The 18,981-nt window shown below is 39.4% G+C and overlaps 1 protein-coding gene across 2 annotated transcripts in view; it reads left to right on the top strand.

Moving 5' to 3' along the window:
* The window catches only part of exoc2 (exocyst complex component 2), a 48,206-nt gene that overhangs the window by 5,104 nt on the left and 24,121 nt on the right, over positions 1-18,981 (top strand). The window contains exons 1-6 of one of the 2 annotated variants that reach the window (XM_038715074.1): positions 3,585-3,684; positions 8,425-8,582; positions 10,693-10,869; positions 12,133-12,259; positions 14,240-14,353; positions 15,731-15,855. In XM_038715074.1, coding sequence (XP_038571002.1) covers positions 8,465-8,582; positions 10,693-10,869; positions 12,133-12,259; positions 14,240-14,353; positions 15,731-15,855 — 661 coding nt within the window. In that variant the 5' untranslated portion in view covers positions 3,585-3,684; positions 8,425-8,464. Of the gene's footprint in view, positions 1-3,584; positions 3,685-8,424; positions 8,583-10,692; positions 10,870-12,132; positions 12,260-14,239; positions 14,354-15,730; positions 15,856-18,981 lie in introns of those variants that run through there. The other variant, XM_038715073.1, reaches the window with a different exon arrangement.

The raw sequence follows: 18,981 nt of genomic DNA, 5'->3' as shown, positions 1-18,981 counted from the left end.
CTTGCTGGGCCACTGGTTTTCACAGTATGGTTTCTATGACCCAGCCAGTCCTGAAAAGATAGACAGAGGAGGTTTGGGCTGGGAAAACATGTCACAGCACACCTCGGAGCTCAGTACTGAAGGGGTCAGCAGCACGAGTACTGAAACAGATCATTAGAAAGAAATATATTTTTACGCAATTTTAATCTATTAGTGATTAATTGTTTAAGTTTGATAGCAAACTGAATATTTTGGGATATTTTGGGACTGTTACTCAGACTGCAAAGAAATTTTAAGACATAAGGCGTTTTCACTATTTTCTGACATTTTTTACAAAATAATTGCAGCCCTAGAACAGTAATCATTGTCAACAATAGTCTTGGTAATTGATTTAAGCCATGTAGTAACCAAAAACGCCAAACATTTGCTTATTCCAGCTTCTCAAATGTTAGGATATTCTGCCTTTTTGTTTTATATTGTAAATTTGAATACCCTTTGGTTTTGGACAGTTAGACAGACTTGGATTGGACAAAACAAGCAATTTTAAGACGCTACCATCCTACTGTCATTATTTATTTATTTTTACTGTTTTTGACATTTTACAACATTAATCAAGCCAAATGTCCAAAATATCTATAACAAGTTTGATATTCAGTTAATGGATTCAGCATCCCAAATGTAAGAAATTGCATTTTCTTTCTTTGATTTATTCTTTAATTATAGTAAATTGAATATTTGGGCGTTCTGGGCTGTTAGCCAGACAAAACAAGCAGTTTGAAGACTTCAGTTTGGGCTCTGGGAAATTAGGATGGGCATTTGTCAATATTTTTTGACACTTTATTGAACAAACTATTAATGATTAATAGAGATAATCAAACGCAGATTAGCTGCTGCCCTATAAACAGTAAAAAAAAAAAAAAAGGAAAAGTAATCAATAATAATGAATTGATACTAAAAATATTAATAATTAGTTGCAATCCTTAATGAAAGGCTTGATTTGTTTTGTAAGCTTCAGTGTTTGTGTAACTCATGATAGTATGTGACTGTAATGATTCTCACGCTGGTGATCTGTTTTCTATGTAAAGCAGCTGGGGCAGCAGTGTTATAGCAGGACTCATGAAGGTTCAAATCTCTCCATTTCGCCATGTCACTGGGCAAAGCTGTCTGTCTCCAGTCTCTTAATCCTTTGAAAACATCTTCCTGCATTTGCAGGCCTATACTTCATATTTCTGTTTATTGTTCCAAGATTTTTATATGGGAAATTGGGGACTTCACTTCGTTAGGCCTAACTCTGAAAAGCACTTGAGACTGACAAACAAACAAACAGACAGTCCTAAAGACAACAAAGCCTGTGGGCAGACATCATGATTGTTGGATAGTTAGCCAGAGGCACTGATCACTCTGTCCTCTTTCTCTGTCACGAAAGACTCTCCATAAATGCCGGGACTGGCTGCATGCGCAGGATATGTCGACTCATTGTGGAAGAACGGACTGGGCAGCAGTCGCGGCATCTGTTTTCAAACACAACCTGCACAGTTCATGTTATTTATGATCTGTTTATTTGAAATATGATACAGTTGACACACATTATTACAATTTTTGGCTATCAGCTACATTGCCCTCTCCACATCTTAGAGGCATGTGGTGGCCTGGGTGTGAGCGAACACTGTGGAGGATTGTTGAAAGCGTCGCCCAGGCTGTGTGATCAGACCTCTCATCTCAGGCTTGGTGATGTTTGGCCTGCTCTGTCCATTCAGAGGAGCCAGGGGGGGATCTTTGATGGAATCTGGTGTTTGTGTAATGTTGGGGAGCATGGAGTGACGCCGGCGTAGTGAGTTAGCTGCTCTGATGGGAGACGGAGGGGGTGAGGGTGATGAACTGTCTAAATGGGTCCCTTTGTGCCCCCTAAACCCATTACACTCTCTCTTACACCGACACACATTCACTCACACACACACACACGCTTGCCAATCACTGCCATATGCGAGTCACCTTTGAGCTCAGTGCAGCATATGAGCTAAGGTATGAACGCCTTATTCATGAGATGAGTCATGTGGCTGTGTGTGTGTGTTGATAGGGTGCGTCGCGTAGATAGATCCCCTCGTTTGTGGTGCTACAAAGAGTATGTTTTGAAGTTGTCGAAATAAAAAGCTAGCCAAATGTTAGAGTTTGGAGGACTTGTTGGTGGATGATCTGATTGGAGGTTTGGTGCATTATAAGTCTGTTAAGATTCTTGTTATACAGGCCAGATTTACCTTCTTCCCTTTAGTTGATAGTATAGAGTTAAGAGACAGACAAGAAGTGTGGAGAGAATATGTGTGACATGCAACAAAGCTCCCTGATTTAGGAACTAGGGACGTGGCTTGAGTCTTAGATACAGTTGAGTGATTATTTTACATCTGTAACTAACAAATGTTATAGTATCTGAATAATGTAATGGTTATTTTTTCATTTGTTCGTGAAAGATGTCGGTCACAGTTTCTCAGAGCCCCAAGTGATGGTATCAGATGTCTTATTTTGACTGACAGTCTAAAGCCCCCAAATACTCAATGTACAATCATATAAAATTGGGATGAGCAGGAAATTTACACATTTGTGGAACTGGAATAAGCAAATGTTTGGCATTTTTGATGATGTTGGATTATTTTCTGTCTATCAAATAAGTAGCCTATTGAACGAATTGTTTCAGTTTAAATTTTATGTTGTTATGTCTTGTTGATAAGATTATTGTTTTTGTAAAATTCTGTTGTCCAAATTAATGATTCCAAGTAGATTGTAATTAAAACCCTTTCTAATTCCAAAGATGTCTGTCTGATGTACAACAGTGAAACACAGTTTATGGCAATCGACATAAGTTATTTTATATGTGTATATATATAGCCCTATATGATTTGTTTAATATTAGAAATAATTTTTGAAAAAGTTTTTTTTTATATCGTGTTATTGATTTTAACCATATATTTATTTTTAATAGCAGCACTGACTGGACTAAACTGTTCATCACAGGTAACAAACAATTAAAATGATTTAATCCTATATGGTGAATATAGTTGCCTGTAAATGCTCTTCCCTGCAGCCCAGTTCATCGCGGTGTGCTTGAAAATGTTGGAGGAAAAACCCTCAGACCAGGCCAAAGGCCTAATGGGCCCTCAATCTCACACTGTATTGTTCAATATAACTTGGCTCAATCAATGTGAACTGTAATCTTCAACAAAACAAACACCTGTGATGGGTTAGACAGTTTACCAGTGAAAAGGGAACGCTTGATTTGATACATAAAAGCGTGTACTTGAAATGCAAAGTAGTCTTTTCTGATATGTGCTGCCAATGCTCTCTAAACCCTGCGTCAACCCCAGTAGCAGGGGGAAATAAGCCACATGTCCTAATCTGACACTATCAAGTCACAAGTAAGTAGAGTGGGACTGAACTCAGTCTTTCTTTTTTTAGGAAAGAGAAGTTCATTGCAGCCATTGAGCCCAGACCATTGAGTACAGCATTTGTGAGTGTACTGCAGTATGTTGGAAGTTGAATGGTTTCATGTGCAAAATGATTTGTTTAGAGCTTTAATGAAAAGTCTTTCCTTTGTGTCTGCGTAGTCCAGCACAAGGCCACGGAAGAGTTGTCTCTTGTTAGCAGCGCTGCAAGAAGACCCAAAGCCTCAGACTTCCACAGCTACCACACAGATTAGAGCCAACCCTGCTGTTTGTAAGTCAGCCTCCAAGGAAAACAAACCTGCATTTTCAGCCCTATTACCAGAGAGAGAGGTTGGGGTTGGAGCTGGAGCTGGAGCTGGAGCTGGAGCTGGGGCGGGGGGAGGGGGGCTAACAGCATCATGGTTGGAAGAGAATCGAGCAAGAGAAAAGGGCTAAATCTGTTGTGTGTTGTCATTGATTAAATCTAGACTTCACAGTATGACAGGGCTTGACACATGTTGGAAGAAAGTGGGGTAAAATCTTATGGGGATCCTCTGATGCCCCCTAGAGGTTAATAACTCTATCCCTCTTGTGGAAAATGCAGGCTACCTCACAAGTTTCCAATTTCAGAAACCTCTTCTTTTGTTTGCCTCTTCGTGCTACTTTAAAGTATAGTTCATGCAGTCAGGCCCCGGTCTGCATAAAGGTCTAGTTTGCTTTACCTAGTTTACAGGGTATTTGTGATTGTGTGTGACTTGTGCAATAGTCTCCTTGGTTTCTGCTTGATTTGCATGTGTGTGTGTGCATGCTGGTGTTACAGAGAGGGGCCTGGGCAGTGTTCCCGTGTCCATGCACAGCCCCCAGAGTAAAGTAAACACAGCGGCTCTTTTCTCATCCCAGCCGTCAGCAGGCTCTCCCCAGGCCCGCGCCAGAGACCACACACCCAGACCACACACACACACACTTACACACACACACACCCACACACACTCACACACACACACACACTGCCCAGACCTCTCCGCAGATCCTTCCACATACTCGCATACACACAGACCACACAACACCAGCTCGGGCCCCTCGCACGCAACCTAGCTGAGCTGTCTTTCGGCTCAGCGTGTTAGTGTGTGTGTGTGGGCAGGCTATCTGTGTGTTTGTGCACGTGTATTTCCAAGTTGGGGGGGGGGTAGGCTAGAAACACTCCTGAATTTTACGAAATAAAGATCCCAATCCTCTGCCCCTCACCACTCCCACTCTAAACATATGGGATTGATGAAGGATATACCAAGCACTTGTTTTAGGCCCGTTAACCTCTTATCTTCTTCATGTCCGATCCATAGCCCCTCCATTTCCTCTGACAAGCGCTAGGGAAGCAGCATCAACATGAGCTAAATCCCGTTGGAGTTTTCTTGTTAACTCTGGGATGTCAGGCCGATGGCGGGGGGGGGGGTCCTGTCGCAAAAAACTTTCCCAGGTTCCTACTTTTGGAGGTTTCTCGGTCAGTACATGTGCTGCTGTCCAACTGCAGCTTTTTATGCTTTTTTAATGCAATTTCAAAAATTTGCAAGGACACTGTAATGAAAATCTGAGGTCTGAAGTCTTAGTGCCATGAGGCAAACATTCAGCTATTTGTTAATTGTGAGCTGATGGGACTTCAGTTGTTTTCTTAAAGAGGTTTTCTTAGGGGTAGAACTGAGATGATTATTCTCTTGACTGATTTGTCAATTAATCAATTGATAGAAAATGTACAGTCATTTTGGTAACTGATTAATCCAGAGAGTTTCCCAACCTTTTTTATTTTTTTTTCTTTGGACCACAATTTGATTAAATTGTACTGACTTCAGCTATTTAAAATAAAGGTATGTCTTTGCTATTGGATGTTTTTTTTAAATGACAGATTTTAAGGTATTTTAATGAAGATTTATGAAAGAGCATTTTACTTTTCATTGACCGCTCTGGTACTTTAGAGACCTGCATTCAGTGGCTACTTTATTAGGCACATCTCGGGAGTGGTAATGGGGCGGTGGATAAGACGTGACTGTGCTATGGAAGACCTAGGTTCGATTCCCCCTGCTGGGCATCCACTGCTGTGTCCCCAAGCAAGACACTTAACCCGTACTTGCTTCATAGGCGTGCAACCTCTGATATGTATAGATATTATTGTAAGTTGATTTGGATAAAAACTAAAAGCTAAATGACATGTTGTTGTTGTTGTTAATTATAATAATAATAATTAATTATTATGATTATTGTACAATCTATTGTAATTCAATACAGCAGCTCTGTCACAAATTCTGTGTTTATTACTGAATCATAGTCATAACAGTGCTGGTGTTAACTGGACTGCATTAAATTAAAAGATTTCCAAATGTTTTAGTTTATTCCATTTACATATCATACATAAATAGGACAGAATATTTGAAACAATAAACTCCATTTTTTTATTTAAACCTTTATTTAACCAAGAAAGGCTCATTGAGTTGAAAATGTCTTTTCCAAGAGCATCCTGGCCGAGATAGGCGGCAGCAAGTCGTTGCTTAAAAGTTGCAACAATCCATAAAAACAAGAAAAATTTAACTCACAGTAATAACACTGCTAAACTTACAAACAATGACACATAGTGGAATCAGCCCAAAGTCCTTCATCAGTGATTGAAAATAACGAGACACTAGTTCTTTAAATTTAATACTATTTTGTAGGGAGTTCCAAGCTGATGGGGCAGAGTACGTAAAAGTTTTTTTTCTCTCTCTAAATACAAAGCAGTCCAGTACATAACAGCATCTATGACTTTGACCTCAATGCTAAAATATATCATTGAATTCACACCTCTATGACCATGTCAACAAAAAGTGAACAATAGATATATCATAAAAGTAGACTTAACGGCAGAACGACTGCATTATGTTTTACAGGTTTACCTAATAAAGTGGCCACTGAGTGAGAAGCACAGTCGGTTGGCAGTGATGTTTATTTGAACTCACAATGAGAGATAGCCTAGTTGTGCTTTCAGATGGAGCTGCAGCCTAAAGTCAGAGGCCTTCACTATGTATGCAACAATGCCAAGTTGCATCAAAGTGAAGTCCTGTGAAGCAAGGTTTCCATTAATTATTTATTTTCATTGCTGATTAAGGAATTTCTTGATCAATGAATTAATCATGTGGTCTATAAAATGGTGAAAGATGCCCAAGGTGACTTCTTCAGATATCTTGTTTCTTCCGACTAACAGTTCAAAACCCAAATATATTCACACGACGAAGAAAAGCATAAAATCCATACAGATGAGAAGTTAAATCTAGGCCATTACGCTTGACTTAAATGATTTATTGATTGTCAGAATAGTTGCCAAATATTTTCTGTCGGTCAATTCATCATCAAATTGTTTCAGCTCATGATGGTGATGGTTCATAAAGTTCAAAGGGTAATGCTACATTCAAGCTACGTATTTTATAACATGTTAAATTTTAACATGTAATTTAATATTTAAATAATTTTGTCTGACCCCGTTTGCATATTATCCAACCCCATTGGGTCTCCATCTAAGCATGGGGTTTTAAGTCATTTTTCAAGCGAAAATGCCAAACATTGCTTATCAAATGTGAGGATTATCTGCTTTTCTCTGTTTTATATCATTGTAAACTTCACTATGTTTGCCTCACCAGGCTAGCATATTTGAAGATGTACTCTTAGACTCTGGGGAAATGTGCTTTGTAACATTTTATAGACTGTGTTAATCTAATTATTAAAAAATGATTTTTTAATAATTAGCAGCACTAATTTCTGACTCTTGATGCTTGCACTGGTTGCTGCAGGGGTTGTTTGAAACTCAGATTTTCTTTTTACAGGAAAGTCTCGCTAACAAGTAGACTAATCAATGTTGTCAATGTGTGTCAGTTTTGATTTCCTTTGATATTGGCGCCGCTGTTGGCTCTTGGAAGTCTCCTTGCACCTCAGTTGTACGCCTACACCTAATTGGTGACCATATAACTGTGCAAAGGGTTACCGCCATGAACTTGTTGCAGGTCCGGTCCGTGCGAACCCTTGCATTGTTTGTGGAGAACGTGTTTTGGCTGTGGAGCAGAAGGGCGGAAGCCTTTCTCAAGCTGCTTCAGAGTCTAGATTGGTCAGCCTTTTTGGGACCTGGCAGTAATTTATTAGCAAACATCTGTGCAGCTGAAATACATCCTTTCATTTTTTCATTTGGATTGTTTCCCTCTCTTCCTTTGCTCAGCCTCAACATGAACAGATTTGCATGGGTGCTCCTTCGTTGGTACCATAATCTGTACTGTATTGTGTGGGCTTATGTGGAATGATTGGGGAGGCCAGGTTTATTTATCCTTCGCTGTGAGGTTTACATTCTTCCTTTCCTCCCTGCTCTCTGTCTGCTCCTTCATTCTTGGCTCCCTTCTCTATTTTTACTATTATCTGAGAGATAACTGGAAATTAACACTAGCTGCCATCCAAATGCTGCTCGTATATTGTTAGTTCTAAAAGCCTAAATATCTGGTAAAAGCAGCTGGTGAATTTTAAAAAGTAATCTACCCTATTTGTTATAGGAGAGGGTTGTGGGTTCACCAACTATGGTTCCATGTTGACATGAAGATTATTTTAAATCCCCTTTTAAGACCCGGTGTGTATAGTTTACAGCAGGTACTTCTAGCAGTGTTTTTTTATGACCGTTTGAAAATACCTTACCATTCTTACAGCAGTAATTAGTGTATATGATATCTTGTTAAGTTATTTCAGCTTCCAGAGCTATAACTTGTGGTTATTCTGTACTAGACTTTGATTTTTTTTTTTTATTTCAGTGTGCAACCACCAAATGTTATTACTTAATTCACTTAAACAGTTTACTGATTATTAAAACCCCTGATTCACTTTCTTTAAATATACAAATGTAATGTATACTCTGACATTTTTTGATGTTGTTTATATGTGTTAACTGAACTGTCAGTGTTTGGAGTTTGTTGAGTTTTGTGTAACTCAACATGTCTTCTTATATATGCTTCCCTCGGCCCGTCTTTTTCGTGTCCAGGTGCTGATCGATCCAGTGTTCCTGTCGGCCTAAGGCCACCATGTCTCGCGCCCGTCAGCCCCCGCTGGTCACGGGCATCTCGCCCAAGGAGGGTGCTGCTTGGACCAAAGTTACCATCCGTGGAGAAAACCTGGGAACTGGCCCAGCCGATCTCATCGGTAATGCATTTATAACCACATGACTTGGCCACACAGGCAGCTCTGTCTTGGTAAATGTTTGTTTAATTAAAAAATAATTATTTTAATTCAGTAATATTGATTTTCACGGGGAATAAAAACATTCATATTCATCCTTTATATGCTTCCCCTTGATATGTTTTCTTTCTTCTTAATCAGATATATATGTAATCAATGAATATGTTAAGATAAAGATACACCATATAGTCATTTTTTAGATCAACCCACAGATATAAATATGCTGGTGTAAGATGTCAACACATTATGCAATTAACATTTATTTGTTTTATCGTAATTAGTAGTTTTTAGGTGATGGATTTTTATTGTTCTTATCTCTCTGTGGTAATCACTTTTTGAAAAAGAGTGACACTGATGTGGATTAAATATAGCTGCTTTATTTTTGTCATTTAATTTCTGCTCTGGTATGTAGTATGTAAGTATTTTGTAACTTAAGTCATATTATCTGATTTTATTAACTTATCCATCAACAAACCACAGCGGCCCCTTTTTTAAACAGGCTGGTGTAAAGTTTGTTTTTGTTTATATGATACGTAAGTGGACAGGACGCCTGATTCTTTCCCCCCTCTTGAATAAGAATTTCATCATTTTTTCACTACTTTCGTGTTACTTTCATGACAATTTAACAAGTTGATTAAAAAAAACTGTCTAAACTTAACCAAGTTAAATACTAATGATGGCAATCATTTTTTAAATACATTTTAGCAATAAACTATTAATTTTATACTTGCTGCATACATAAATGTTTAAATGTGTTGCATTTATGACAAGTATTTTCTAAATTGAGGCAGTTCTGTAAAAATTCTGACACAAAGCAAAAGCATTTATTTAAAAATTGTATGTGTTTTACCATTTCAATATGCAATTATAATTTCATATAAATCTTCTGTGAATTTATTGTACATGTAACAATAATTTGAAATGCCCTTTAAAGGTTACACCAAAAAAAAAAGATCTCCCAGCATTGTCGTATGAGCACTCCTGCAACTTTAGTAGAAAAAAAAACTTAACAAAACTCTTCTACAGACCAAACAAAAGAAATATTCACATATTTTATTGTTATGTAATTCAGCTTTGCTTCTTCTGTGACCATTTGGCCAACTCTATCTGCAGCACACATTTTTTTGTGTCTGTAAATATTTAGATTATTGTATGCCTAGTTTGAGAAACTCAATAGCTTATCAACATGCGGTAATGTGAATATAATATGGTTTTTGGTGTGTCTTTATTTTATGATTTTCAAGAGCCACACAGATGGACTACCTCCATCTTGTTCTCATTATGAGTTTGAACGTCACACTTTTTCTATGCCTCTATTTTCCCCCTTGTTCGCCAATTCCTTCCCTACCCTACTTCTTTGGTATGAGCAGAGGTGGGGAAAGGGGGGACAGTCCAGAGGACTCACACACTGCTCCATGCTTGGCAAGCCGTGCTCTGGCCCGTGATACAGGCCTGTTTCTGACCATGAATGTCCCTGGGGTCAGAATTAGACAATTAGATATGCACAAATGTGTGTGAGTGCTTATGTGTTCAAACAAAGTGGCCAGTAGAGAACAGAGGCAGGAAATGGGGCTCTAATGGGCATATTATCCACGGTTTTATGGGCTATTTGTTGATCAGCTTTCACAGGCTTTTATAATGTTTGATTATACACACGTGAAGCTTTCTGAATCCCCTCGGCTGGACATGTCAACATAATCCCTGTCTGCCTTCTAGTGTCCAAATAGTTTTCAAGAGGGTTTAAAAAGAGGACGACAGATGTAGGGGCAGAGCGCACATTGTGCCAGTAATGGGCCACTTAGCACTAAAGTTACACACATTAGCTTAAAGGAGCTGAGTGAGAGGAAGGAAGGTCACGGTCACCCACACCCATTGCGACCCCAACTTGAACTTTGACCCCTGGTGACAGTTTGACTAAACTTGTTGATAGACACCAATTCTGTCTGACTGAGCTCCTCTTGTTATAGATTGTCTGTGTGTGTGTGCGTCGGTGCTACGTTTTGTTTATTTGTGCTGTCACTGTGTGGCTGTATCTCTCAACCTTTTAACCTTTTCCCTCTCTCTTCCATCTAAGGCCTGTCGATCTGTGGCCATAACTGCCTGCTGACAGCCGAATGGATGTCAGCCAGCAAGATAGTGTGTCGCGTGGGTCCTGCCAAAGACGACAAGGGAGAGATAATTGTCACCACCAAGTCCGGAGGTCTGGGCACCTCCACAGTCTCATTCAAACTGCTCAGGCCTGAGAGGATTGGTAAGACCTTATGAGACTAAAAAATATATTTTATTTGCTAGCCTGAACAAGAGCAGATAAACGTTAACTAATGATTCATTACATTAGCTAACATTACATTAGCATAAGATTGTATTTTTTTAAGTTAATTTCTTAAATGTTTCATCTACAAAATATCAGGAAATAGTGAACAATCCATGTCACAAATTCGCAGAGCTCTAGGTGACGTCTTCATATTTGTCTTTTTCCAACCAGCATTTCAAAACCATAATATATTGACAGCTGACAGTGATATATAAAACAAAGAAAAGCAGCAAATCCTCAAATTTAAGAGTCTGAAACCACTGTTTTTTAATTGATAAACAAAGAAGACAAACAATGAATTAGTTATCAAAACCCACTAATTGTTTTAGCACTTGTTGCAGCCAAGTCAAGTTTATTTACACCAAAATTACAAGTTTGTCCCAAAGGCTTTACAATCTGTAAGACACCTTCTATGTTTACAACCTTGATTCAGATAAGGAACATTTTTCACAGAAACAAACCTTATCACAATAAAAAGAATGAGAGAAAACTAAGGCAGAGCAACTAAGGAGAGATCCTTACAGTGGATGAGAGCGCTCCATGGCCTACAACTAAAAAAAAAAAAAAACACATTTAAATAGACAAAGCATATATAAAAGAAATTGTTTTCGCCACTTTGGCAATGTAGACATGAGATTGTTAAAAAAAACCAAAAAAAAACACAGCAGATTGAACAACCTATTTGCCAAGAATGATGAACACATCTGGTCATGTGATTTTTCTGAAGTCAACCACACGTCAATGAAGTTTGAGAATAAGCTAACAATGTTTATTTTAGATTTAACAATCTGATTCTTTGATTCCAATATTACTGGAGATACTGGCTATACACAGCATTAGCTCTTTACTAATGATGTGTGTGTCCCCTGGAAACTCCTGTTTCTGTGTACAACTTGAAGCATTTCTGTTTTTACAGCACATTTATTTAGTTGTGGAAAACACAGGCACTTTACCCGGACCTACGAACATTTCATAGGTACAGAGTTGAGTATGCAGAATTTGCACTCGTTTAATGACAGTTGGAGAAAAACAAGATTATATGGTAACAGTAATTATTTTATATGGTGCCGCCTGAATGTTCATGTTTGTTTGTGTGCAAAATATTTTTGAGACAGTGAATGTCTGCGTGTGCACATCTGGGATATATTGTTGAGCTCAGTGACGCGTGTCACGCCTCTCCCGTCCTGCCCTGTCCTGCAGGTATCCTGGACCAGTCTGCTGTGTGGGTAGATGAGATGAACTATTACGACATGAGGACTGACCGCAACAAAGGCATCTCCCCCCTCTCCCTGCGACCCAGCAATCCACTGGGCATCGAGTTAGACAAGTACAGAACAAGAACATACAAATACACACACACACACACACACAGAAATCGCTCAGCACAATCACACCGCCGTAAACACATGCGCTCTAGTTATTGAGTCATGGTTTACATCCCTAAACAAGAACAAACTCTCCCCATATGCAGGCGTTTGAAATATTATGCCAACACAGCAATGGCTGAACTGCCTCAAACCGCTGCTCACAGGGAGTGGAAACAGAAGAATTGTGTATAAAGCAGAGAGGACGACGATAGAAAGGGATTTGGAAAGAAGTGTGGCAGTGACCCACACACTTATTTGTATACCGCCTCAGAGCAGGCAGCATGGTGCTGCCTCCCACGCGCCTGGCAGGGAGTACAGAAGTTGTAATATATAGTTTGTGTTGTCAGGTTCTGGCATTTCTAGCTTAGTGTTTGTTTGGTTTAGAGGGGCCGGGGGCAAGTGACCGCTCGTGTCCAGAGATGAGACCCCGATGAACAAGCTGTACCATTCACTTATCTCCCAGGGTTGCATTAAACATCCAGCATAAAAAGTCTACTCAATTCTTTTTGACAGTAATATATATGAACACATTGTCATCTGTGCACCTTAATGGTTTGTGATTATCTGAAAGAGGGAGGGTTTTAGAAATTAATACTTTACGGATTTATTCAAAGGAGCAGTTTATTTGTAAAAGAGCATCACTCTTGTGCACTTCTATGTATGGTGATGTCACTGGATGTTCATTCAGCTGTAGCTGTTTTCACCAGCTGTTTGTAATAGCATACGTAATTTAGTATGTGGAGATTGAAATGTCTCTAGATAGACACTACACAAACTAGTCTTAGGCGTATTAAATATCTCCACATGCTTAACTACAAGCTGTAAGTATTGAGCAATTGACTGAACCAGCTGACAAAACTAGCTTTCTACAAAAGCATATATACAACCTGCTTAAAGTGAGTATGCTTGTTACAGACAAAGATACAGAATCCCATAAAATCTGATTTTGAAGTGATAAGATTAAAGAGCAGTAGTTGCACAGCTGTTGCTGTAAGGGACTGTCTTCAGTAACCATCCTTAGTTTGGTATCTGCTGAGCTAAACTGAATACAATTAGGGATTACAACACTGAAATCTAATCTTTGATAAATATTGTTGACCTTTTTGATGCTTGCAATTTCACTCAAGTTTCTCACCTTAACCACTGCAACATCACTACCTGCAGTAATAATATTTAGTGCCCAAAATAGTGTATGTCCATCTACAGTGAATGTGTGTTCTTTAATAATGAGGAAACTTGCACCTTCACTCTGTTATGATATGGTGTCATTTAACCATTGCAACAACTCTACAGAAGTAATATTAAAGTCATAAACATGAATGAGTGTGTATCTGCTTGTACATACTTCTAAGTGCGTCTGGTTTTCTGTGCTTGTGTTTGTGTGCACGTGTCACCAAGTGTGTTCTTGTATTTGGATTTCTGTTTCACAGACCTTAGAACTAAATTCTGTACTGTCTGTGCGTCAGTTTTTCTACATATGTGTGTGTGTGTGTGTGTGTGTAACTGCAGAGTGGGTGGTGGTGGAGGTGGGGGTTGGTTTGTGTAGGCCACGGGTCATTAGTAGAGATCAAGCTTCCCTAATGAGTGCTGGGTCCTCCAGGGGCAACCAGGCGTCACACACTGCACTTCCCACGCCAAGCTCTCCCAGCATGGGTACTTTTTGGCTGCACACTGCCCCCTGCTGTAAAAACTGACCCTCATTAATAAAGCATCAGAATATTTACACAATTCTTTTGCCAAGCCCTCCTCACTACCAATTTGTTGGTAATATATTTACACATTTATTTTTTCTTTGTTTAAGTGTCGCTAAAGTTTGTACTGCACATTTCATCCTTGGTGTTTTTGTGTTTATATACCGTACGTCTTTTAATACAGTGGAGTTCCTCCTACTTTGTCCTGCCTTTTTTTGTGCTCATCTTTGTTTATTTGTCTTCTCCCAGAGGCAAAATCCCACAGAAAGACATGGAGGTGACGTTTCCTGGAATGAGTGGAGACTTCACCAGTGAGAACTTCTCTGCCACCTGGTACCTCATAGAAAACCATTCAGGCTCCAGGTAGATCCTTTATCACTGATCTTAAGTTACCATCCCTCGTGATTTTGAATTTATTGGATACCCACAAGATGTTGGCTTGCATCATATTTTTGTCCTCAACTGAAGTAAATAGACAAGAGACAGGAGTCTATACAGGGTGATGCAGAGGCAAACTGAGGGCTGGGATTAATTCCTTCTGGCATAGCTGGGCACACCAACAAATCCTAGTGGGAGTCTAGCATGTTTTGGTCACTGTGCTAGCAACTCCTACTGGTTTGTTAAGATGCGTTTTCAACACTGTAGGGCCTGTATTTGTCCTGTAACACTCTTTGCTGGCAGATGGGATCAGTGGCAGGTAAATCCATGTGTTGTTAAAGAGACATTACCTTCTATACCCTCTCCAAGCCAAACACAGCATTATGGTCCTATAGAACTGCAATTTATGGATAAGTCAGTTGACAGGAAATTAACCTGCAACAGTTTTGATAATTGATTTATCTTCTAAAATGTAGATAACTTCTTCTGTGCGTGTGTGTTTATGTATTTGGGTTTTGACTGTTGGTCAGACGAAAGAAGACCTTTAAAGACATCTCCTTGCACTTGATTGAATCGTTAGTTGCAGCCCTGTGGTACATACTGGGAGATAGCAATGACTAAAGAATTTTTTTTTTTAATACATGGGGGGAAATTACAGAGAACTTTATACGCTTTGGTTTTATGATGTTCATTTTGAGGTTATAGTTTCTGAGCCGACTCTTCACATGGTCATTTGGTCCTTCAGAGAACAGTTAGGTGTTGTAGACAAGGCAGCCTGCTGACCCAAAAGCCCTGAGCCCAGTTGACTGTCATGTCAGGGCAGAGGAGAGTTATTTTGGACTCTCCTGGCTTCCTCTCCCCCTGCTTAGCCTTTCGGTAACCCAGACCCCAAGATCCAGCATGACCAGAGGCCTCTGTTTGGACCTCGCTGGGTGACTGTTTCTTCCTGCGGAGGAAACCTCACTCAGGACACTGACACACAGACACACGTACTCACATTGGCCAAAAATATGTGTGTAATTGTGTTTCTGAGATACATGCTTCTGTGTGAGCTGTGCAACAAAACGTTTGTCTCTAGACAACAAAATGGCAATATATTGTTTATGTAGTGCTAAAAGGATAAGTTGGCTAATGGATTAGAAATTAATTGTCATCAAGTAAAATACCAAACCTTTCTTGGTTATGGCCTTTCAGTGCTTTTTTGTTGTTCTGTTTTTCTGTTTAACATTGTAAATTTGACTGTTGGAGCAATCTGAATATGTAATCTTGGGCACTCTGTAATGGGCATTTTTTTAAACTTAATTTAATCACAAATTGCAGGCCTAAAATAATGTCGTGATCATTTTGTTTTTCTTTCCTCAGTTTTGAGCAGTTGAAGGTTGCGGCCAGTAATCTGAAGAAGCAAGCTACTAAGAAGAATGAGGGGAGTCTGGCCTATGTGAAAGGAGGCCTCAGTACGTTCTTTGAGGCCCAGGACGCTTTGGCAGGTGAGAGGGATTAACACATTTTTGTGTGCTGTGGAATTGCACCAAATGCTCTACAATTAATACACAAACTTTCAAATCATCACTCTTCATTTCTGCTCAGAAAAAAAGTTCTTGATTTTTGGTGTGCAAATGTTCATGTCTCAGGATATTTTTACTCCACATGCGGTTGAGCAGCGGTTGATTAAAGAGGCTCATTTGGCCGCTGTGTGAAAACCCTCCACTTTCTGCTATAGTTACAGCAGCCAACCACAACACGGCTAATTCACCTTCATCAAAATGAGATCAGCTCTCACCTGTCACACACAGTCTCCCTAGAGCCAGGAAGTGGACACACACACACACACACACACACACACACACACACACACACACACACACACACACACAGACTTAGACACGTTGACTCTGAGATGCCAAAGAGATTTCAAGGTAACAGACTGACTGCTGTCGCTCTGCCAGGTACCTCAAATCAATTGTTTGCTTCATCATTCATACTTTTGTCTGTTTACTCTCTCCTCCCACCATAGCCGCTCAGTTACTTCCCCTTACTATTTATACGTGCACTTTTTTGCCTCCATCATTATTATTATTGCTTTCCGTATGTTTGTGCCCCGATTGGGAGAGAGGCAATGTTTTCATTGTTAGTGGCTGAATCTAAATAAACGGAGCAGCCCAACACAATGCAGGCCAGAGTATTAGGACTGATAGTGCTGATAACAGACCCAATATGACCAATGGGAACAATGCACAGTCATTCTCACGTTCAGACTGAGCGTGCCTACTGTGTGCCCAGTGCCCCAATGGGAAATGTACAGTCTTTACAGATGGAGGAAGCAGTGCACCATGGATGGCCTCAAGTGACCTGGGAACCAAGAGGGCATAATGATGCTTTTTGACCTGTGTAACAGGATGAGATTTCACTGTATTGGCCTGAATGTAAGATGACCCTGATTATAAGATGCCCCGCGGCCGTTGCAACAAAAATGTTTTATAAAGACTTTTAAAAGATAAGGAACACTTTCAATTAAACAAAGTGGGAAACAAACAATAGTCAAGTGGTCTGTAATACTGTTGTATTATTTCAAGAAGGATTAACATTAAACAGTGGAGGAAGGTTTATAGTGATTTTCAAACATTTTACCTTAATAACAGCTCTGGTAATTAGCAGAGTTTGAGGAAAGTTTGCTCATTATACATTTGCCAGACTCCCCAGTTAGTCCTCATCCTTAAACTTGTTTCTTATAAAATTGAAAGATGAAATACTTTAATTAAAGCTGCACTAATCGATATTTTTAATACTAAGAATGGCTCAAATTACTATATGTGAAAGGTGTTGCTTATAGTGACAAAACCACAGATAATTATAACCTGCATCTGCAGCTACCTGTCCACCACCAAACAGCTGACAGAGTTATCTACAAGCTGGTAAATATAATCATAAAGGAACAGGCTCACTCTGTAATATAAGAGCAGGTACACATTTTTTTGAGAGTTGTGAATCTGTAAATGTCTACTCCTCAAATATCATACAAATCCAGCTTTTCAAATATCGTTTCTACAAAACATTATCTCATGTTTGGACCAGCACCTTGACTTAAAAGATAATTTTTAAACTTCCTGAGGCCCGTCTTCTCACCATGACTCATTACAGCACTACAACATCCTTTCTTGGCCAAGAGTTGGCATTCATTCAGTCATAAAAAATGAAGTGGTAGCCCAGAATGGATAGCTCAAGTGGAGATATTCTGTATACTAGGCATGGTCAGCCAAACCGACATACCAGCCGGCATGCTGCTAGCAGCCAGCTACCTCGAGACAGCTCTGCAATAGCTCACTGCCAGGCCTAGTTAGCACAGCTGTCTGAGGAACTGTGAATCCTTTCTTTGTCTTTTAGCAGCATTTGGCAGGTCTCTGTTGTTCTGAGTCATTCCAAATGAACCTCACCTGAGATGTCGCTGTAAAAATCTTTAAGAAATTAGCTGTACAAAAAAGTTTAAACAGGGTGCTTGTGTGTTCTCCTAGTCAGAATTTGCTGTAGTGTTTCCAGCCCTCTCAATCATCATCAAGTCATTTTTGTCTCCTCTCCTGTTTATTTTCAGTTCTGCTTGCATGTGAGATTTTTATTGATGACTTTAATAGAAGTCTGGAGTAATTTTTTAATGCAAGCGTACTGCTGCCGGCAAGTGGAAACAAGAAGAGAAGCCAAATCTGGGAAAAGAAATGAGGCGGATAAAAAATATTTAGAGCAAACAGCAGGACTCTGACTTCAGTATCCGTGGGGTTTCTCTTCCTCCCTCTCTTTTTCTTGTCCCCACTAATTGCTTCTTAATTGCTCTCTAATATAGCTAACCACCTCCAACAGAAATAGCAAAATAAAATCCCATGTCTCTTTTTTAATGAACTATGAACTGTGCTTAAACACACAGTTTAGAATTTTGCATCTGCAAACTACAAATCTTAGTAATTACAGTACTGTTTGGGTTAGTTAGCTAATGGCTGCTTTTGGCAAATATAGAAACGAGACTGAAAGCTCTAGCCAACTTTTTATGCTAGCGTCATATTCTTAAATCTTCCAAAGGCCAGATCAGGAGTGCATGATCAAGTTGCAGGCCTCAAAAGATATTTTATGTTTTTATTGAGACAAAGGATACCATCCCAACCAACAGATCCGTATGTGGTCCGATGCTAACCTTATTAAGCAGATCAACCAGATTGACCAGTCCACATTAAAACAGTTTCTTTGTCAATGTTATTATACAATTCTGTGTTTATGCTATATTTATGAAGTCACAGCGAACCGTTTTTAGCACCACAGTAATTCCTTGCCAAATGTTACTTTACATAACAATTATATGTGGTGGACAGATTTTAAACTTGGGGAAATTGGCCATTGGTATCGGATCGAGAATCTGTATCAGCATGTCCCAAGTTGAGTTATCAGAATTCATATAAAGAGAAAAAAGTTGAATGGGTGCATCCTTAATTACAAGGGAAAAAATATTATTGTACAAAAGAGATTAGAGAATACATTAAATATTAAATGACACTGAGCCAGCCTAACCCAGTAGGACCCTAAATGCGGGTGACTGCTGTACCTGAGGCTGTGACCCAGAAAAGTAATGCAGC

Source organism: Micropterus salmoides, unplaced genomic scaffold (genome assembly GCF_014851395.1).
Source record: "Micropterus salmoides isolate LMB-PRFRI ecotype aquatic unplaced genomic scaffold, ASM1485139v1 Ms_hic_scaffold_13, whole genome shotgun sequence".
Taxonomy (NCBI): Eukaryota; Metazoa; Chordata; class Actinopteri; order Centrarchiformes; family Centrarchidae; genus Micropterus; species Micropterus salmoides.
The sequence above is the reverse complement of the archived record's forward strand: the minus strand, read 5'-3'. Positions and strand labels throughout refer to the sequence as shown.